Source organism: Eumetopias jubatus, unplaced genomic scaffold (assembly GCF_037043125.1).
Source record: "Eumetopias jubatus isolate StellerSeaLion01/CBP00866 unplaced genomic scaffold, mEumJub1_p1.0 scaffold_11, whole genome shotgun sequence".
Classification (NCBI taxonomy): Eukaryota; Metazoa; Chordata; class Mammalia; order Carnivora; family Otariidae; genus Eumetopias; species Eumetopias jubatus.
Window position 1 is genome coordinate 91826144 of NW_028274817.1, and position 17794 is coordinate 91843937.

General features: G+C 37.6%; 1 protein-coding gene across 2 annotated transcripts in view; it reads left to right on the forward strand.

Annotated features, from left to right (window-relative positions):
- The window catches only part of MED14 (mediator complex subunit 14), a 71915-nt gene that overhangs the window by 404 nt on the left and 53717 nt on the right, over positions 1–17794 (forward strand). For both annotated transcript variants that reach the window (XM_028113455.2, XM_028113456.2), the window contains exons 2-10: positions 4700–4726; positions 7074–7179; positions 13049–13222; positions 13875–14004; positions 14476–14604; positions 14936–15043; positions 15582–15714; positions 16666–16816; positions 17317–17428. In XM_028113455.2, the coding sequence (XP_027969256.1) occupies positions 4700–4726; positions 7074–7179; positions 13049–13222; positions 13875–14004; positions 14476–14604; positions 14936–15043; positions 15582–15714; positions 16666–16816; positions 17317–17428 (1070 nt within the window). The remainder of the gene's footprint in view (positions 1–4699; positions 4727–7073; positions 7180–13048; positions 13223–13874; positions 14005–14475; positions 14605–14935; positions 15044–15581; positions 15715–16665; positions 16817–17316; positions 17429–17794) is intronic.

Here is a 17794-nt window from a genome sequence, read left to right on the forward strand (position 1 = left end):
CCCCCTCGCTTCCCGCCCAACCGGCTTAGAGAGGCTAGCACCTCCCCACGGGGCTGCTGTTTTTTCCTTTCCTCTGGGCTACTTAGTCTAGAATTTCTGAACTCTTGGGGCTCAGTGGACGTGGAGGAAAAGCTTTGCATTTGGGGTCTTTCTGGAGATGGAGCAACGGAGACTTGTTAATTATGTATGTTAGACTCACTGAAAATCCCATCTTTGGGGTTTTTTCTCGAGTTGCCAGCAGAACCCGATTGATTTCTTGGTTGGAAGCTTTTTAGCCGAAAGCCCAAGGTTAGGGTTTAGGAATACATAATATTCGAATTCCCAAAGACAGGAAATCTGTTTTACAGCGTCTTGACGGTACATTTTAAATTTAGGTTGTAATTGTTTCTGACAGTTTGAACTCAGGGGATCTATTGTGTATAAAATAATCCAAAATTTTGGATTCCAAGGTTGGTTTGTTTTTTCCTGAAATGTTTGAGAGTGTTTGAAGTTTTAACGCATTTAGTGTAAGTAAAAGATTTATTGTAACTGGTCTTCTGTTATTGTCTCTTGGAGTATGTAGGGAGTTTATAAATCAAGTTACCAATGAAATGCCTTGGGATATGATTAGGTTGTTAATCCCTTCAAAATAGGATCAGAATACACTAATTTTCAGTGTGTGAAGAAAAGGCACTATAAAATTTGGGGGTATATATACCTTAATTACTGTTATACATTTTAAATCCAGGTTCAGAAAAAGTAAGAATTTTAAGTTTTTACTTAATTTAGTTTTTATCTTTTATCTTGTTACACTCCAGATCAGTGTTTTCAATTGTATGCATTAATATGTAGATATTAGGCTGTAAAGTGGCATAGTAATTTCTTACCAGAGACTTAAAATATTTGTTCGCGGATGACTGAAAGAATTAGAATAGGTTCCACTTACTCCTGTAAAACATCATTCTCACTCAATTTTGACATATGGTACTTTGTTGAATGGAACAGAAAAAAGCCTTCCCCGTCTAACGAGAAACTTAAATAGCTGTCATGATTAGGTGTTATTCTAGTAATATACTTCTCTGAACCAATTACTCTTGGATTTCATGAAAATTTAAGTGTCTATGAAAAAATTTCACATATGTAAAGATCACCTACCCAATGTATAGCTATAGAAAAATGCTGAAAACTGCTATCAGTGATTGTATAATTTGTTCTTTCATAGAGGATTTCTAGAAATTTTTTGAATTATATTGTGTTCTTCCTATTTTACAACTTAGTTACAAAGAAATGTCTATTGCAGTAGAGTAAGTGTATAGTTTTAATCCTGCACCCTTTATATGATGATGATTCCCATACTTCTGTCTCCAGCAGAGACTCTCCACTGAACTCCAGACTCTATATCCAGATGCCTACATTTAAATACCTAATGGGCATTTCAATCAATTCCACTTGATATATCCCCCCCCCCCCGCCCCAAACCTCTTTTGTCTCACTAAAGAGTATCTCCATTCTTCCTGTTGTGGCTTAGGCCACAAATTTGGAGTAATTCCTTTCTTCCAGTCCCATACCCAGTACATCAGCAAGTCTTGTCATCTCTGACTTCAGAGTCTGACCACTTTTCAACATTTCCATCAAGTGTGAATTCTTCTCCCATGTTAACTGCAGTAGTCTGCCAGTTGATATCTCTAACTGCTGCCCTTGCCCCTTTACAGTTTTTGTCATCCATAAAATAGCCAGGACGATCCTTTTAAAACTTCTCTGCCCCCAACTCTGCAGTGGTTCTCCATCTCACTTATGGTAAAAAGGTTTTATAGTCACCTGTATTTGGAATGACCATAAAACTTATGGTCCAGATCAGGACACTTTTGAGCATGAAAGATGGTGTTCTTAATAATAATGCCGGGCGCACCTGGGTGGCACAGTCAGTTAAGCATCTGACTGTTGGTTTTAGCTTAGGTCGTGATCTCAGGGTCATGAGATCGAGCTCCATCCTCAGTGAGGAGTCTGCTTGAGATTCTTTCTCTCCCTCCGCCCCTCCTGCCTGTGCTCTCTCTCTTTCTAAAATAAATAAATCTTAAAAAAATGTTGGCACAACAGGCATGAACCAGGACTGTCTTGGGCAAACCAGGACATGTGTGTGTGGTCTGTGCCTTCTCCCCCTTCCCTCTTTATCCTCATTTCCTAATACTCTCCTCTTTGCTTATTCTGTTTCGGCCACACTACCCTTCTTGATGTTTTTTGATAGTGCCAGGTACACTCCCACCTTAGGGCCTTTGTTTTCCCCCCAGAAATCTGTGTGGTTTGCTTTCCTATTTCCTTTAGGTCTTTGTTCAGATAGAACTTACCAGAAAGACTTTCTGTGACCACCCATGAAAAGCACTCTGCCCCTGCTGTCTCACTGCTTTGTTTTTTTCTTATCGCTACTGGGTACCAATAATTTATTGTCTACCTCCTCCCCACTGGAAGCTCCATGAGGATGGGAATTTTTATTTGTTTGCTATGTTCCCTGGGCCTAGAACATAGTTTGGCACATAGTTGGGGATTAACTAAGTATTTATTGACTTAATACATTTACAAATGAACTTTTAGAATTGCCATTGTAGACCATGGAGTATTTAATGGGAAAATACATTCCTGCTCTTCATACTTGGGTATATAAAATAACTCTTTTCTCTTTTGATTTGTGCTAGCCAAATTAGTTTAGGAGCTTACCTTGGAGTTCCTAAATCATGTATTTTTCCTTGTTCCAGGTGGGAACTGTCAGAATCAATGTATTGATGTAAAACTAGTGTTCTAGGTTTACTTTATAGTCTTATTTCTGCCATATTTGATGTTTGTGAACTATTGAAAGTAAAAAGGACCGCCTTGACAATTTCAGTGGTTTGTTTTTGGCCACAGATTTGTTCCCCCCCCCCCCCCGCTTCTGCTTGTCTACCCCCACCTCCTCCCCAACACGCATGCTCTCATCTGAGAGTTTATACTCTGCCTTGACTTCTTAGGGAATTAGGTTCTACTCTTTTTTTTTTTTTAAACCTGTTTTAATTAAAATTAGAAAATGCTAGGATCTCAGTCACGTAAACTTGTCTTATTACACTTCAGTGTAAATAAGTGTCTGTGGGGCGCCTGGGTGGCTCAGTCGTTAAGCGTCTGCCTTCGGCTCAGGTCATGATCCCAGGGTCCTGGGATCGAGCCCCACATTGGGCTCCCTGCTCCGCGGGAAGCCTGCTTCTCCCTCTCCCACTCCCCCTGCTTGTGTTCCTGTTCTCGCTATGTCTCTCTCTGTCAAATAAATAAATAAAATCTTAAAACAAAAAAAAAGTGTCTGTGACTTCCAAAAATTTGCATTTTAGGGCTTTTGCCCCTAATGGTGGATTTGTTATCCATAAAGGAATTTTAAATAGATTAGGAGGAATTAGGAGGAAAGGGATGCAGACAACAAAGCCTAATCTTTGTCCCCGAAATGATTCCGCCTCTGACATGATCCTTTTAGGATCTCTGGGGCAGGTGGGAAGAGCTGGAATAATGTTTCCTGTTCTTTCTACCCCCAGAGGCTCTCCTCTTTTGTTTCTGTCTGTCTCTTATGCACACACCTGCATTCATGGTTCTCATTCTCTCCTTCCCTTGAGGACGAGGGTTGTGGCTTCTCAAAGGGAGTGTTCTCGGGAGCTTTCACATGTAGAGGAACTTGCCAGTAGTTGTTTTTCCTTGCAGTCTTCTAAGGCCTTAATTTCTGCTTCATCTGATCCTACTGGCCCTTCCAGCTTGTACCTAGTTTCCTTTATCACCTGGATCATAACTTCAACTTCTATCTCACTGTCTACTCTCAGAATTATTGTTAACTACAAGCCAGAGCTCATTTTGATAGTTTCCTCTCCTTGTACCTCGAACTCTGGTTTTATTTTTTCTGCACCTGTGGCCCGTGGGTGGGAGAAGAGAATCTAAGTGGCTCAGTGTGTGTTCTTCAAGAAGGGATTAGATGTAGAGGAGGCTTTAGAGTTGCTCAGGCCTTTGAATCTTGAGCCATGGGATAGAGGTTTCCAGAATGTGGTGATTCAGGAGGCAGATCAGGACCTTTGTAAGCATCAGTGGACGTGAGAGTGTTAAATGGTATAATTTACCAGGGAAAATAGTGACATTGGTTGCTGGCTGTTGTACTGGAGAACTAGCAAAAAAGAAATCAAAACCTTACTGGAGCTTAAAAGTAATCATTTACATCTAACCACCATGCAACATCATAATTACCATAAAACCATTGGCTGACACTAGTCCTTTTGTGTGCTTAGCTTCCAGTTTTTGCCCATCCTGACAAAACATGGAGAGATTATTTCTTGGAAGCAAGGTTCCATTGGATACAAGGAGGCTAGCAGCTAGTATTCTGCATCCGTGTCTATTTTGGTTTTAAAAGAATATTTTCTCTAACTATGATATAGTAGTGTGTTTAATGTACGACTTGAACTTTTTAAATGTTTGAGGTTCATGCAGTACGTTTTAGACCATCTTGAATGGGGAGGAATGTTCTTTGTTGGTTTTTCCCCTTATAGCCATATTGCTAGAAACTCGTAAAAAAGAGTAGGTAGCCACATAAGCCTGTAGTGGCTATTTATCTAGTTTTTCTGAAACACTAAGGTGTGTAATAGAATCAAAATAAAAACCGTTATCATAGTTTGATGAGGTATGTGTATATTTAGTCAATTTCTTTTGTTTTTCTTTTTTCTCTTAGACTGCCAAGGAAATCTGATGTGGAAAGGTGAGTATGAAAAAAACCTTAAATCTGTGTCTGTGTTGGTATATCTATGAGAGTGTATGTGAGAAAGAGAGAAAGAGAGTGTGTGTGTGTGTGTGTGTGTGTGTGTGTGTGTGTGTATGTGTATGTATGTATGTGTATGAAGGGTAGGGCTGTGGATTGGAAACCTAGGTCCAGAGAACCTAGGGTGATGTTTTACACCATTTGTTTAGGGAACCCTGGGAAATGTGATTTCCTCATCCTTGACAATTGGTGTAGACCAGCTCTGGACCTTGTGTTCTGAAAACTTTGTTAAGTCCCCGAGGGGGAGAGGAAGATCTAGAAGGTATAGAACTTAATAGAAGAAGCTGAGGAACAGACTGACTTAAGTTGGCTGTTGATTTACCGTTTGCTATGAAGATGCTATTAGATGTCTTTAGAGAATCGACATTTGCATACTGCTATTGCCGTTTCATAGTTGAATTTTGATTGAGTTGGAGTTTGGGGCTTAAGACATAACTAAACACCACTGTTTCATAGGCCAAAGGAACAAGATAAATTAAGGTTTCAAAGTAATCCTGTGATGGAGGTTTAAGTTCTGGCCACAGTATAGGCTACTTGACTGTGTCTCTGGCACTCTTATGCTCCTTGGTTAATTTTTTTTTTCCTAAATACCAAGTCACTAGGGATGATTTATTAGTGACTCTGCTCCCCACCCCCACCACCAGCTATCTTTCTGATGGAATTGGATCAAAAAGGTAGAGATGGGAGAGACCGTTGAAGCATACTTTTGTTATGGTTTGGCTGGTCAGTTTTAAAGGAAGGAAATGTAAATCCGGATTTCTTCTGTCCGCTCTGGGGTGGGAAGGGAAACTGGGCCTTGAAAAACTGACTCATGCTGCTGATCACTTGAGATTGCATGGTGTCAAAAAAGTCCTGTTACAATAGTTTACAAAGGTGGGTGTTTGCTTTCCAGTACAGGAGATCATTTGGGGAACCAAGTTAATAATAGACAGATATATTTGCTCTAGGAGAAGAGCAGAGAGCTCACGTGCTCTGTTAAGTCATTGCTGAGTTGGAATTTGAGTACTGGGGCTCCCAGCACTGAGATGGTGCCAGGTCTTAATGTATATTTCCTATTTCTGCTGTGCTCCAATCTTGCCTGTGATGCTCTGCTTGTTACCTCTCTTAAGATCCTTCACAGACACTGGCAAGGAGTCTTAATTGTATCTGTGCCCTTGCTTCTTCTCTTTGTTCTACCAATAATCATACTGCTGGCTGAATCTTAAGGAAGCCTTTTCAGGTTTTTTTGTGGGCTACGCACACATGCTCTCGCTAGGAGTTAGACTCTGTAGTCCTCAGTCAGGATTATACTTTTATCAGGATTATACAAAAGCTTTTATTTTGGTGCATTGCCTCATGGTGTTGCTATTGGTGAGATACAGAGATGTGGGTTGGATCTGTAGGCCATTGAACAGCTGTACTGAGATTAATATAGGTCAGAGTCCACTTGGAGGGAGGTTGATGTCCTGCTGGGTCCTGTCATCAGTCCCGGCCTGTCGAATATATTTTTCAGTATCTTAGGGTAAACTATGAAAGTGATTTTCAATTTTATAGCTGTCAGGAAATTGAGAGGTCTAGCTAACATACTGACAAAGCTTTTAAGGCTTTATGGGATGATGAAAATACTGATGAGAGAAAAAGCATCGTAGTGGATATAGCATAAAAATAGATATGGACAGACCATCTAGCTTTTATTTTTAGTGCTCAGCTTACTTTAACTTTGTTTAGATGATTTAATATCTAAGTTTGTCACTGAAATTAGTTTGGTAAAGTGTTGCATAGTTCTTTGATTATTCAGGTGTTTAAATCACACTCTTGCAAGATGGGAAATGGGCCCTTGCTTTTGTAGAAGTGAGACACTTTCAAGCTTTGGTAAAGATCTGTTTCAGTTCCTTTCTCGTAACAAAAAGGTTGCAAATTCATAACTCATAGTCTTAATTATGAAATTCCTGACTCTTAATTTGTTCCTCTCTGTGACCTAGTTAACTTTTATGTTGTGCTTTTATATCTGTGAATTGGGTATAGTTCAGTAAACAACTTTTATTGTCACACAAAATTAATTTTTAAAATGTGATGGTGGTTTATTGCTAAAACATTTTTTTGGATTTATTACTTGGAAGTAGAAAATAAAAATGCATGCAGTATACAAAATGTGACAATAATTCATATTTAGGTAAGTACCTTAGGTGGTTCATTTTATTGTAATGGTTGTAAACAAAGATTGATTCATATTTTAGCCCAGATGAAATAAATTGTGAAATACTCTTTTCAAATATGTTGGTTCATTAAGAATTGTTTTATTTTATAGGAAAATAGAAATAGTGCAGTTTGCTAGCCGGACACGTCAACTCTTTGTTCGACTATTAGCTTTAGTAAAATGGGCTAATAATGCTGGCAAGGTGGAAAAATGTGCGGTGAGTTAAACTTTTGATTTTATTTTATATAAAATAACTTTTTGGGATGTCAGTTTATAATAGACATAGCTTCTAATTTTAGCTTTAATTTATATCTATTGATTTGTTTTGAGAGACAGTACTTGAGTAATCCTATTTCTGTATGAAAATGTGTAGGGGCACCTGGGTGGCTCAGTTGGTTGGTTAAGCGTCTGCCTTTGGCTCAGGTCATGATCCTGGGGTCCTGGAATCAAGCTCCACCTCAGGGCTCCCTGCTCAGCGGGGAGCCTGCTTCTCCTTCTGCCTCCCTCCCTGCCCCCGCCCCCGTGCTTTTTCTTGCTTTCTCTCTCGAATAAATAAGTGAAATCTTAAAGAAAAATGTGTAATATATTTCTGTAGAAACTTAGTATTTGATCACCCGAGCAGGAAAAGAGAGTAGGTCGTATCTGGAGACATTGTTACTCTAGAAGACATTAAATATGAGACTTAAACTATAGGGGGGAAATAGCTTTACATTTGTACGCTTCCTTAGAGTGTGCAAAGTACTTCCTTGAATTTTGCCTGTTGATTCTTGAAAACCCTCTTGAGCATGGCAAAGTTGGTATTTTCTTGTTTTACAGATGAGGGAATAAGGTTCTTAGGAGCTAAATGGCTTCTTCAAGGTCACAGAGCTGATAATAGCATTTATCTGTTTGTTATTCATCTACTGATTCTCCAAACCCTTTAGTGAGCACAGGGCATAGGATATGGCAGATGAGATTTAAGAAAGGCACAGCCCCTGCCCCCAAGAAGCTCATAGGCTTTGTCTGTTAAATCACTCTTGAATTCAGAGGAGGGACATGTAGTGAAGTATACCAGAGATGCTAAAATCTGCCTCCCCCGCCCCCTAACCAAAAGAAAAGAAACCCAAGTTATGAGCTCATAACTTGGGGAGGATGGCGCCGTGTTAACAAACGAGGCACATGATTACTCCCTTCTGTTTTACTTCGGTCACTTCCTGTGAGGAGAGTGGAAAGAGAGTAGAGTACCCTTTATTCATATTGGAAAGGGTAGAGTAATCATAAAGTGAATAAAGTCCTAAAACAATGAGAGCATTTATTCACTTTGAGGTCAGCTCTACAAGGCAAGTAACCTTCTAGCCACTGTCAGTTACATTTGGAAAGTAGGTAGATTCTCTAAGCTTGACACTGATGCTCATACTTTCTTTTCATTCAATTATGTAATAACATTAAAAATTTTTTTTATCAGTTTTTATCAGTGAAGGCAGAAAAACAGCTTTACATTGGTTCAGTTTTATTTGAGTTCTTTTCAAATTTTCTTAAAGTTTACAAATTAAAATGAGCAGCCACCTGGTCAGTATAGAGGTACTGTAATAAATTTCTTTTTAGCACCCTGACAAGCTAAGTTGAAAATATTTTTATAGTACTTTTATATTTGCAAGTCTATCAGGGTTTGCCTCTTCCATAAAATCCCACATCAGAAAGGAATCTAGGACACATTTGTGTTTCCACATGTGATATCCTGACCTCTCCCCTCCATTGTAGCCACTGCATTCACTGTCCTCGGTTCTGCTAGGTTCCTCATCATTAGACACAGAGCCTAGGTGAAAGTTGCTAAAGTGAAAGGAGAAAAGGGGTTGTGAAGAAGTTGAGAATTGTAAATTCTAGAATAATAATTTTTTTAAGTTAAAAATAAAACCCAATTTTCACTGAAGTTGATACTCAATTCCAGCTCTACCAACTAAGCTAGTGACAATGCTAGAAGAATTCTACCAAGATAAATTCCAGCCACGTATCTTTTGTCCATAGGAGTAAGCTGTCATCCTTCTGAAATACAACCTCGATCACAGGTTTATTTAGTGGGAGAATATTTTGTACCCCATATACTGTTTTTCTCATAGGGGAAAATGTTCTTTGATTCATCTGTTGTCTGTTGGTATGATAGGGAAATTAAAGTTTGTATTCAGAAGGTCTTTTGTCCACTGAAAAGCATCATTTAAAGGATAGTTGTGATTATAAATATTAATAAACAGACTTATACCAACCTTATTTATCAGAAAGTTTTATAATTCGTTTTTCTGGAAATTTGGACACCAAATGTAGTAAATCTATTTTGGTTGAAATGAAGAAGCATGGTATAATATTTCTGAAAAGCCTAGGGTTTCTTTTCAATAATTACTTAACTTGGGGTAATCTTTTCTTAAAAATGTTCAAACTTGCAATGAAAGTTAGGTGTCACTGAAGTATATCAAATCCAAGTGTTCAGTCTTTCAAACCTGGTGTTAAATCCCTAATTATATCATGGGTATTTCAGTTATCTGTTTAATACTACTGAGTTGTGCTTCAGTAACATAATGTCAAGGAAAATCCAAAACTCTTGGTTTTGATATTGAGCCGTATTGTAATTCATCTTTCATTAATTCATAGTTCAGCATTCTTTTATTAGTTTTTTGAATTGGCTGTTCAGATAAGTCACATTCTGAATAAAGTCTCATATTGTACTTACATAAAGTTTTGGTATTTTTGTTTTGTGAATGTAGATACCACAGATGTGTTTATGTCAGGCATTAAGTCCATCAACTAGAGAATTAGAGGATTATTCATGTTTTGATTCTTCTGTTCTCAACCTAATGATTATTTACCTAGTCTCATTTGAGGTTCTTAATAGATAATGATCTTTAGCCATACCAGACATATTAAGTGTGTAACAGTGTATAATGTATAAATACAGTTTATAACTCTAATGATAAAACAGTCTCGATCAGGTTTTATCTAAGAAAAAAAATATCTCTCATATTCCTGGAGCTTTTTAAAAAACAGCTTTATTGAGATATAATTCATATACCATACAATCCACCCATTTAAAGTATACATTTCAGTGGTTTTTAGTATATTTAGATATGTGCAACCATCAGTCAATTTTAGAACATTGTCATCATCTCAAAAAGAAAATATGTAGCCTTTTGCTGTCACCTCCAAGTGCCCCCTCCCCCCGCAGCCCTAAGGAAGCATTAGTCTGTTGTCAGTAGATTTACCTACTCTGAACATTTCATATAAATGGAATCGTAATTTGGGGTCTTTTGTAACTGGCTTATTTCACTTAGCATAACGTTTTCAAGGTTCATTCATGTTGTAGCATGTAGTAGTTAGTACTTCGTTTCTTTTATAGTTGAATTGTATGGATCTACTATATTTTGTTTATCATCAGTTTGTGGACGTTTAGATTGCTTCTAGTTTTTGGCTGTTATGAATAATGTCGCTGTAAATATTCATGTACAAGTTTCTGTATGGACATATGTTTTCATTTCTCTTGGGTATATGCCTAGGAATTGAATGGTTGGGTCATATGGTGACTATGTTTAATCACTTGAGGAACTGCCAGACTGTCTCCCAAAATGGCTGTACCATTTTACATTACCACCATCAATGTTTGAGGGTTCCAGTTTTTCCATGCCAATACTTGTTATTGTCTGACATTTTGATTCTAGCCATCCTACTAGGTGTGAAGCTGGTATCTCATTGTGGCCATCCTATTAGGTGTGAAGCTGGTATCTCATTGTGGTTTTGATTTGCATTTCTCTGCGGACCAGTGATGTCAAATATGTTTTCATGTGCTTTTGGCCATTTATGTATTTTTCTTAGAGAAATGTTTATGAAGTGCTCAGTTAAATTTGAAAGGAGAATATTAACCATATTAACAGCTGGCACGTGAGTGCTTAAAAAAAAAAAAAGAATGTGATGATCATTAGGGACCTGTATAGTTTTACTAAAAACTAAGTTACTCAAAACTAAAATTTTATGTTTATTCATTAGATTTCTAAGTCAAAGGAGTATAACTGAAGCTAGTGTATTTTGAATTGAGCCAGAGTGGTGTTGAGAATGTTTCATTAATTACCCACGTTTAAGGTGGAGCAATGTGGGTTGGATGAACTGTAATACCCCACTAGGGTTGATGCAGGTGTTCCCAGAGGGAGGTCTTTGGTATTCTTTGGCCTTGGCTTTGGTCTGATAGGCATTTTTACAGTGTCCTGGATTGGAGACTTGGGATGATCTAAATCTGAGTAAAAACCAGCTCAGAAGTTGAGAGAAGTAGGGGCGCAGTCAGTTGAGCATCTGACTCTTGGTTTTGGCTCGGGTAGTGATCTTAGGGTCATGGGATGGAGCCTGCATCAGGCTCCATGCTCGGTGTGGGTTCTGCTTGAGATTCTCTCTCTCTCTTCCTCTGTCCCTCCTGCTCGTGCTCTCTCTCTCTCTCTTTCTCTCTCTCTAAAATAAGGATTTTAAGATTTATTTAAATCTTAAAAAAAAAAAGGTTAAGAGAAGTAGGATCCAAATGGTTTTAATGTGTTAGAATCAGACAGCTTACAGTTCTGCTTTAGTTTCAGGATGGAAAAAGGGCCTTGCCTGATAGAGATTCATGTACAAAATATCAAGTCCTTTTAGTGGACTCCCAGCTTGCTGTGTGTTAGCACTGTCATTGCTGCTAATAAGTTAATGTTGTTGTTATTGATAGAAATCCATTTTAGTAGTCATGCAAGGTAGCACTTCTGGGCAGTCTAAGAGAAGAAACATTTTTTGGTTCCAATTTCTCTGATTGTTGGCTTTCTTTGGGCAGGTGTCTTAACCTAAGTCTCAATTTTCTCATATCTAAGGTGATAGTCATTATCTGGTTTTGTCTATTTCCTAGAGTTGTGAAGATCAGACAATAAAAATGAGTATGGAAATACTGAGAAAATGTAGGGCATTGTGTACCGGTATTAATTGTAGGTGTGATGTGGTATTAATTCTGGATACCATGTTTTAAGTTGACCACTGATAAATCGGAGTATTTCCAAAGCAGCAGAACAAGGGTGGTGAGTGAGAAATTTGGAGATAAAGACTAAATGAAGTGACTTGGGATGTTTAGCTTGGAGATAGGATGGGCTTCCCCTATTTGAAGGACATAAGAGACATTACTTCTCCAAAATGGAAGATAAAAGTTTCAAGGAAGTAGTTTTCAGCTCCGTGATGAGCTCTGCTAGTTCAGGTACCCTTATGAAATGCATTCAGTAGAGAACTGATGGAAAGGATTTCTGACATGAAGTTGGCCTAGATTTCATACAACAGGCAACATTTATGGAGTATTTTATGTGTTCTGGGCAGTGTTCTGAAGGTTTTGTAATAACTTTAAAAAAAAAGATTTATTTATTTATTTGAGAGAGAGAGCGAGCACTCAAGTAGGGGGAGGAGCAGAGGGAGAGAGTCTCAAGCAGATTCCCTGCTGAGCACAGAGTCCAATGCGGGGCTCCATCCCATGACCCAGGAGATCATGACCTAAGCCGAAACCAAGAGTTGGACGCTGTAACTGACTAAGCCACCTAGGCAAGCCTATATGCATTAGCTCTTAATCCTCAGAACAACCTTACGAGGTTGGAAATCATTATCTCCATTTCACAGTTGAAAAAACTGAGGCCCAGAGAGGTTAAGTGACTTGCCTAAGGTTATTGGGATAGTAAGTTGCAGAGTTAAAATTGAGACTAAGGCAGTCTGGGTCTAGGAGTCCATGCTTTTAACTACTTTGTTACCAGCCAACTCCAGAAGTCTAGGAGAGTAAAAAGCATTTTATTCTATTTATTTTTCCTAACTTCTGATAATGTACTGGTAATGTTAAGGATGGAGAAACAAATTGGAAAACCTTTTACTTAAAGTGATAGAAAGTTACTGTTTTTAATGCCGAATGCAAATGTATTAAATATTTCTTCACATTACTGGGAAATTTCTTGAAGAAATGTTTCAAAATGTGGAAAACTATTAATTCCCTCAAAGTTTACTTTGGAATGAATAAATGATATTTGAAGTGCAAAGCAGCTTGTTATCAATGAAGCTTAATATATTTACCCTTTGCTTTAAAGATGATTTCAAGCTTTTTAGATCAGCAAGCCATCCTGTTTGTGGATACTGCTGATCGCCTAGCCTCGTTAGCTAGAGATGCCCTAGTCCATGCACGCCTGCCTAGTTTTGCCATCCCGTATGCCATTGATGTACTGACTACTGGGTCTTACCCACGACTGCCCACCTGCATTAGGGTAAGTGCATTGCTCAACATTCCCCTTCTTAAAAGTTGGAAGAGTTTGGCAATGAAGTCTATTGTGTTATTAAGGAGCCCAACAAAACAACTATTCTCTGTTTTTAAAACAATTATTTCATGTAATTCACTTGTTTTTCTATAACTAAAATTGTGGTTTTTTGAAATAAATTGAGGGCCAGAATGTGAATAACTATCAAAATGGATGAATCTGTGTGTGTGTGTCTGTGTGTGGTTAAACATGTGCACATTAACTTACATCTATTTCAGATGTGAAAATACATGCTGGTTGCTTTTTGGAAGGTTGGTTGTTTTTTTTAAGTACTATTGTGGTAGTTGTTTACTGACTTGGTGCTATTATATTTTATACTTTTAAGAAGTGGTGGAAGTCATCTAGTGACATGAACTTGGTCTCATAAATAGAGCATGAAGAAGATCGTGTTGTATTACTGACTTAGCTGGGTGACTAGTGGAATCATTGGCATTCTAAAGCCTGATAGTAATGGTCATGTCACTATTATTGGATGTAGACCGCAGAAATGAGTGTTGAGATTCTCTTGGGCAAAGTACAAAAATACTATGTTAAGACAGGCACAGGTAAAGATTGTGTCTCTTTGTAACATTATTTTAAAATCACTTAATTTTTTTTGTAGGATAAAATTATTCCTCCAGACCCAATTACCAAGATTGAGAAACAAGCCACACTTCACCAGCTCAATCAGATTCTTAGACATCGGCTTGTGACCACAGATCTTCCTCCTCAGTTAGCAAATCTTACAGTTGGTATGTACCTGAAGTTTATTTAGTTTTTTTTAAAGACTTGACTTGTTAGAATTTTTTTTAAACAGCTTTTGGGGTTTCGTTCGAAGAAATACTATTTTGAGGTTTTGGCCTGCAATTCAGGTGGTGTTCAAATATGTGACTTGTCATCCCGATCATTTTTCTCTTTAGTACCTGGGGATAAAATTTTAGTGCCTGGAGATAAAATGCTAGTATGTGAAGCTGGGAGCAGGGAGATCACCTAGGACTGGAGGAGAGAAGAAGCCCCCCGAGTTACGCCTCAAGAGAAAATTGTTAGTTGATGTTAGAAGTGTTAACTGCCTTTGGCTATTGCTTATGCAGGAACTACTGAATTCTTTGGACACTTAGGAAAGAACTCTCAAGCTATTTAAAATTTCTAAGTTAGACTGAACGTTCTAGGTTAGCAGGAAGCTGCTTATTTTCTAGCAAGTAATCATGTTTTTCTTCTAAAAGCAAATGGCCGGGTGAAGTTTCGAGTTGAGGGAGAATTTGAAGCCACCTTGACTGTGATGGGAGATGATCCAGATGTTCCATGGCGTCTTCTCAAGCTAGAAATTCTAGTTGAGGATAAGGAAACAGGAGGTAAATCATAAATACAGATTTAAATCATAAATAGTAATTCAGATGCTTGGTGTTTCTATATTATTGAAACATTCTTGCAGAATAATAAATGTTCAGCAGTTTATCCTGTCGTTTGAGGCAGATGTTAGGATGATCATACCTACCTACCTATCCGTAGAGGCTTTAGTATTTCTCAAGTATAATGTTCTCTGGTTTCGATAGATAACTTCAGTTCTTTTTTCTTTTTTCTTTTTTTTTTTAATTGTGTTAGTATACTCTTCCTTAGTTGGTAGTATAATATGATCTGTACACTTTTCTGATTAACCACCTTCTTTTCTCCTGCCAATGGAAGATGGGCGAGCCTTGGTTCATAGTATGCAAATCAACTTTATCCATCAGCTGGTGCAGTCTAGACTCTTTGCTGATGAAAAACCTCTTCAGGACATGTATAACTGCCTACGTATCCTTTTGAAATTTGAGACATATATTTGTAAGGAATTTGTGTGTCTCTCTCTTCCCCACATTTCCATTTGCCCCCTCATCCTGAACTGTAGCAGACTAAAGTCCCCCTTCCTTTTTGGGGGTAGAAACAGGGCTGGGGAACAGGTCAGTGTGAAGAATAATTACACATCTGTAATAAACCAAATTTTAAATTTTACTGTTCACTCCGCAGGTAAAAATAAAAATGAATTAGAAATAGTACAACCTGGAGGAAAAAAACAGTGCTATTTGGTCTACGCATATTCTCTAAACTGATGAATTAGCGGGCAACCTGGACCTTACGGTTTGTTTATGTTGGTTCAAAATTAAACATAAAACTTCTAAAATTGTGCCACAAATCATAACACTTTTTAGTATATGTCATTGGAGAAATATAATTCCAGAAATTTCTTTCATAGCCAGCTTTTGGGGAAATAAAGCTTTCGTTAAATGAAGTTTGCTTGTACTTCATTGGCTGTTGTAGTGATTTATTAAGTTTGCTTAACGAGACCCATCAGATTCTTTCTGCTTATCGCTTCAGTTAGAAGTGCTACATTCCCAAACTCTAATGTTAATCCGAGAGCGGTGGGGAGACCTTGTGCAGGTGGAAAGGTACCATGCTGGAAAGTGCCTCTCCCTCTCAGTTTGGAAGTAAGTGAAGTTGATTCTGGTGAGTTCATGCTGTGACTGTTAATACTCTGTCTTTTTCTTCCTTTTTTTCTCTCATGCATCTGATTTACTATACACCAATAGCTGTGTACCTCTTAGCTACATGATTTTATATAGTAAGGTCCCTGGTATCATATAAACCACATAGGACATCTATAACTGACCCCTTTCTTGGAACGTGGCATGTTTTAAATACGTAGACCTTTATTTGTACTAAGATTAGCTTTCTTAAAAAGTTAGATTACCCTGGGCTCATACCAGATTGCTGAAAGACCATTAAAATTGTTGGGTATGTTTTAAAACATGCTTGCTTATCACAGTTTTCCATTTTGAATTGTGCCTTTTAAGATCTTTTTTGGGGGAGGGTTTTGGGGAAAATCAGTATCAGGCTGTTTACAGTCCTTGATTCCCTGGAACTTTGTTTGATTCCCATTTTCTGTGAAGGAATCAGATTAGTAGACACCTCTTAGAACACAGGTTGTTTTGTTTTGGGATTTTTTTTTTGTTGTCTGTGTGCATGTGTTTTGTTAAATTCTGGGTCTTTTTTTTTTTTTTTAAAGGACATAAATCAAATACTGTGTTGGATTATAGAATAGTCTGTGGGCCTCTCATGTTCTAGGCTCTGGCTAAGGTACACAATAGATTGTTTCTGTTTTATTCCAAAAGTTAACAGGCTGTTTTGGGAAAAAATTTTATTAATATTTCTTTTTTTCTTGGGGTGCCTGGGTGGCACAGTCAGTTGAGTGTCCACCTCTTGGTTTTGGCTAGGTTGTGATCTCAGGGTCATGAGGTCAAGCCCCGTGTTGGGCTCTGCGCTCAGTGCAGAGTCTGCTTAGGATTCACTCTCCCTCTTCCCTCTGTTCTCCCGCCTGTGCTCCCTCTCAAATAAATAAATGTTTTTTAAAAAGAAAATATTTCTTTTTTTCTCTTTAGTCAACAGGTTCTTGGGAGAAAAACAGGGACGGCATCTGTTCACAAAGTTACAATTAAAATCGATGAAAATGATGTCTCTAAGCCTTTACAGATTTTTCATGATCCTCCTTTGCCAGCTTCTGATTCCAAATTAGTAGAAAGGGCCATGAAGGTAAAAGATCTCAATATATTTTAATACTGTTTCGGTTAAATGAATATAACAATATTTATACTTAAAACTTTTAACACAAATTCTTTAAAATACCCAGTTTTTCCTAAAACCCTTTATGAAACTTGTTTTAGACAAATGTTATGCTTTTGCATTTTTTAATAACAAATGTTATATATATATAATTTTTTTAAATGTTCTTTCAAATTTTTTAACTTAGGTCAGATCACCATTTTATTCTGAAGTTCTGCCATTTAATCACTGATAACCAATACATATACTGTCTTGATACATACTTGCCAGAATGTTAGCTGTGGTCTTTAAGCTACCAGTACCATATACTACTGTATATTTCTTTTTAACTTTAAGCTTGCTTTCTTTTACTGGTTAAAAAATCAGTGTGATTCTAAAAGGAACTGTCTTGAAACAATAATCTGCTCTCAGACTTTTAAAGTAAATATGTTTAAAGTGCACATACGATTCTGTTGTTTTCATTTATGCAGATTGATCACTTATCAATAGAAAAGCTCCTGATTGACAGTGTCCATGCACGAGCTCATCAGAAACTCCAGGAACTGAAGGCCATTCTGCGAGGCTTCAATGCCAATGAAAACTGTAGGTTCTTTTAAACTGGCATTTCTGCCTTTCTTTTGTTTGTTAGTATCCACTTTTATGAAGCATCTTTCTTAATCTGACTTTTTTTCCTGGTTTTGTTGTGGACGTTGGGCATTTCTGCATTTTAATTTGTGATCTACCAAGCTTGTCCTAATTTTTCTATTTTCTTCTTACTTTTTTAGCTTGGCCTTATTTTTGAAATGTATGCATATTGAATCTCCTTAAAGCCTTTTTCCTATTGAAATGGAAGTTATTTTAACATCTTACTATGAATCTTATTTTTTTTAGGTCTTCTAAGAATAAGGCAGCTTTGCAGATACTTATTTATAAAATACGTCTTTTTGAGGGAAGCAGAATTTATCCCTC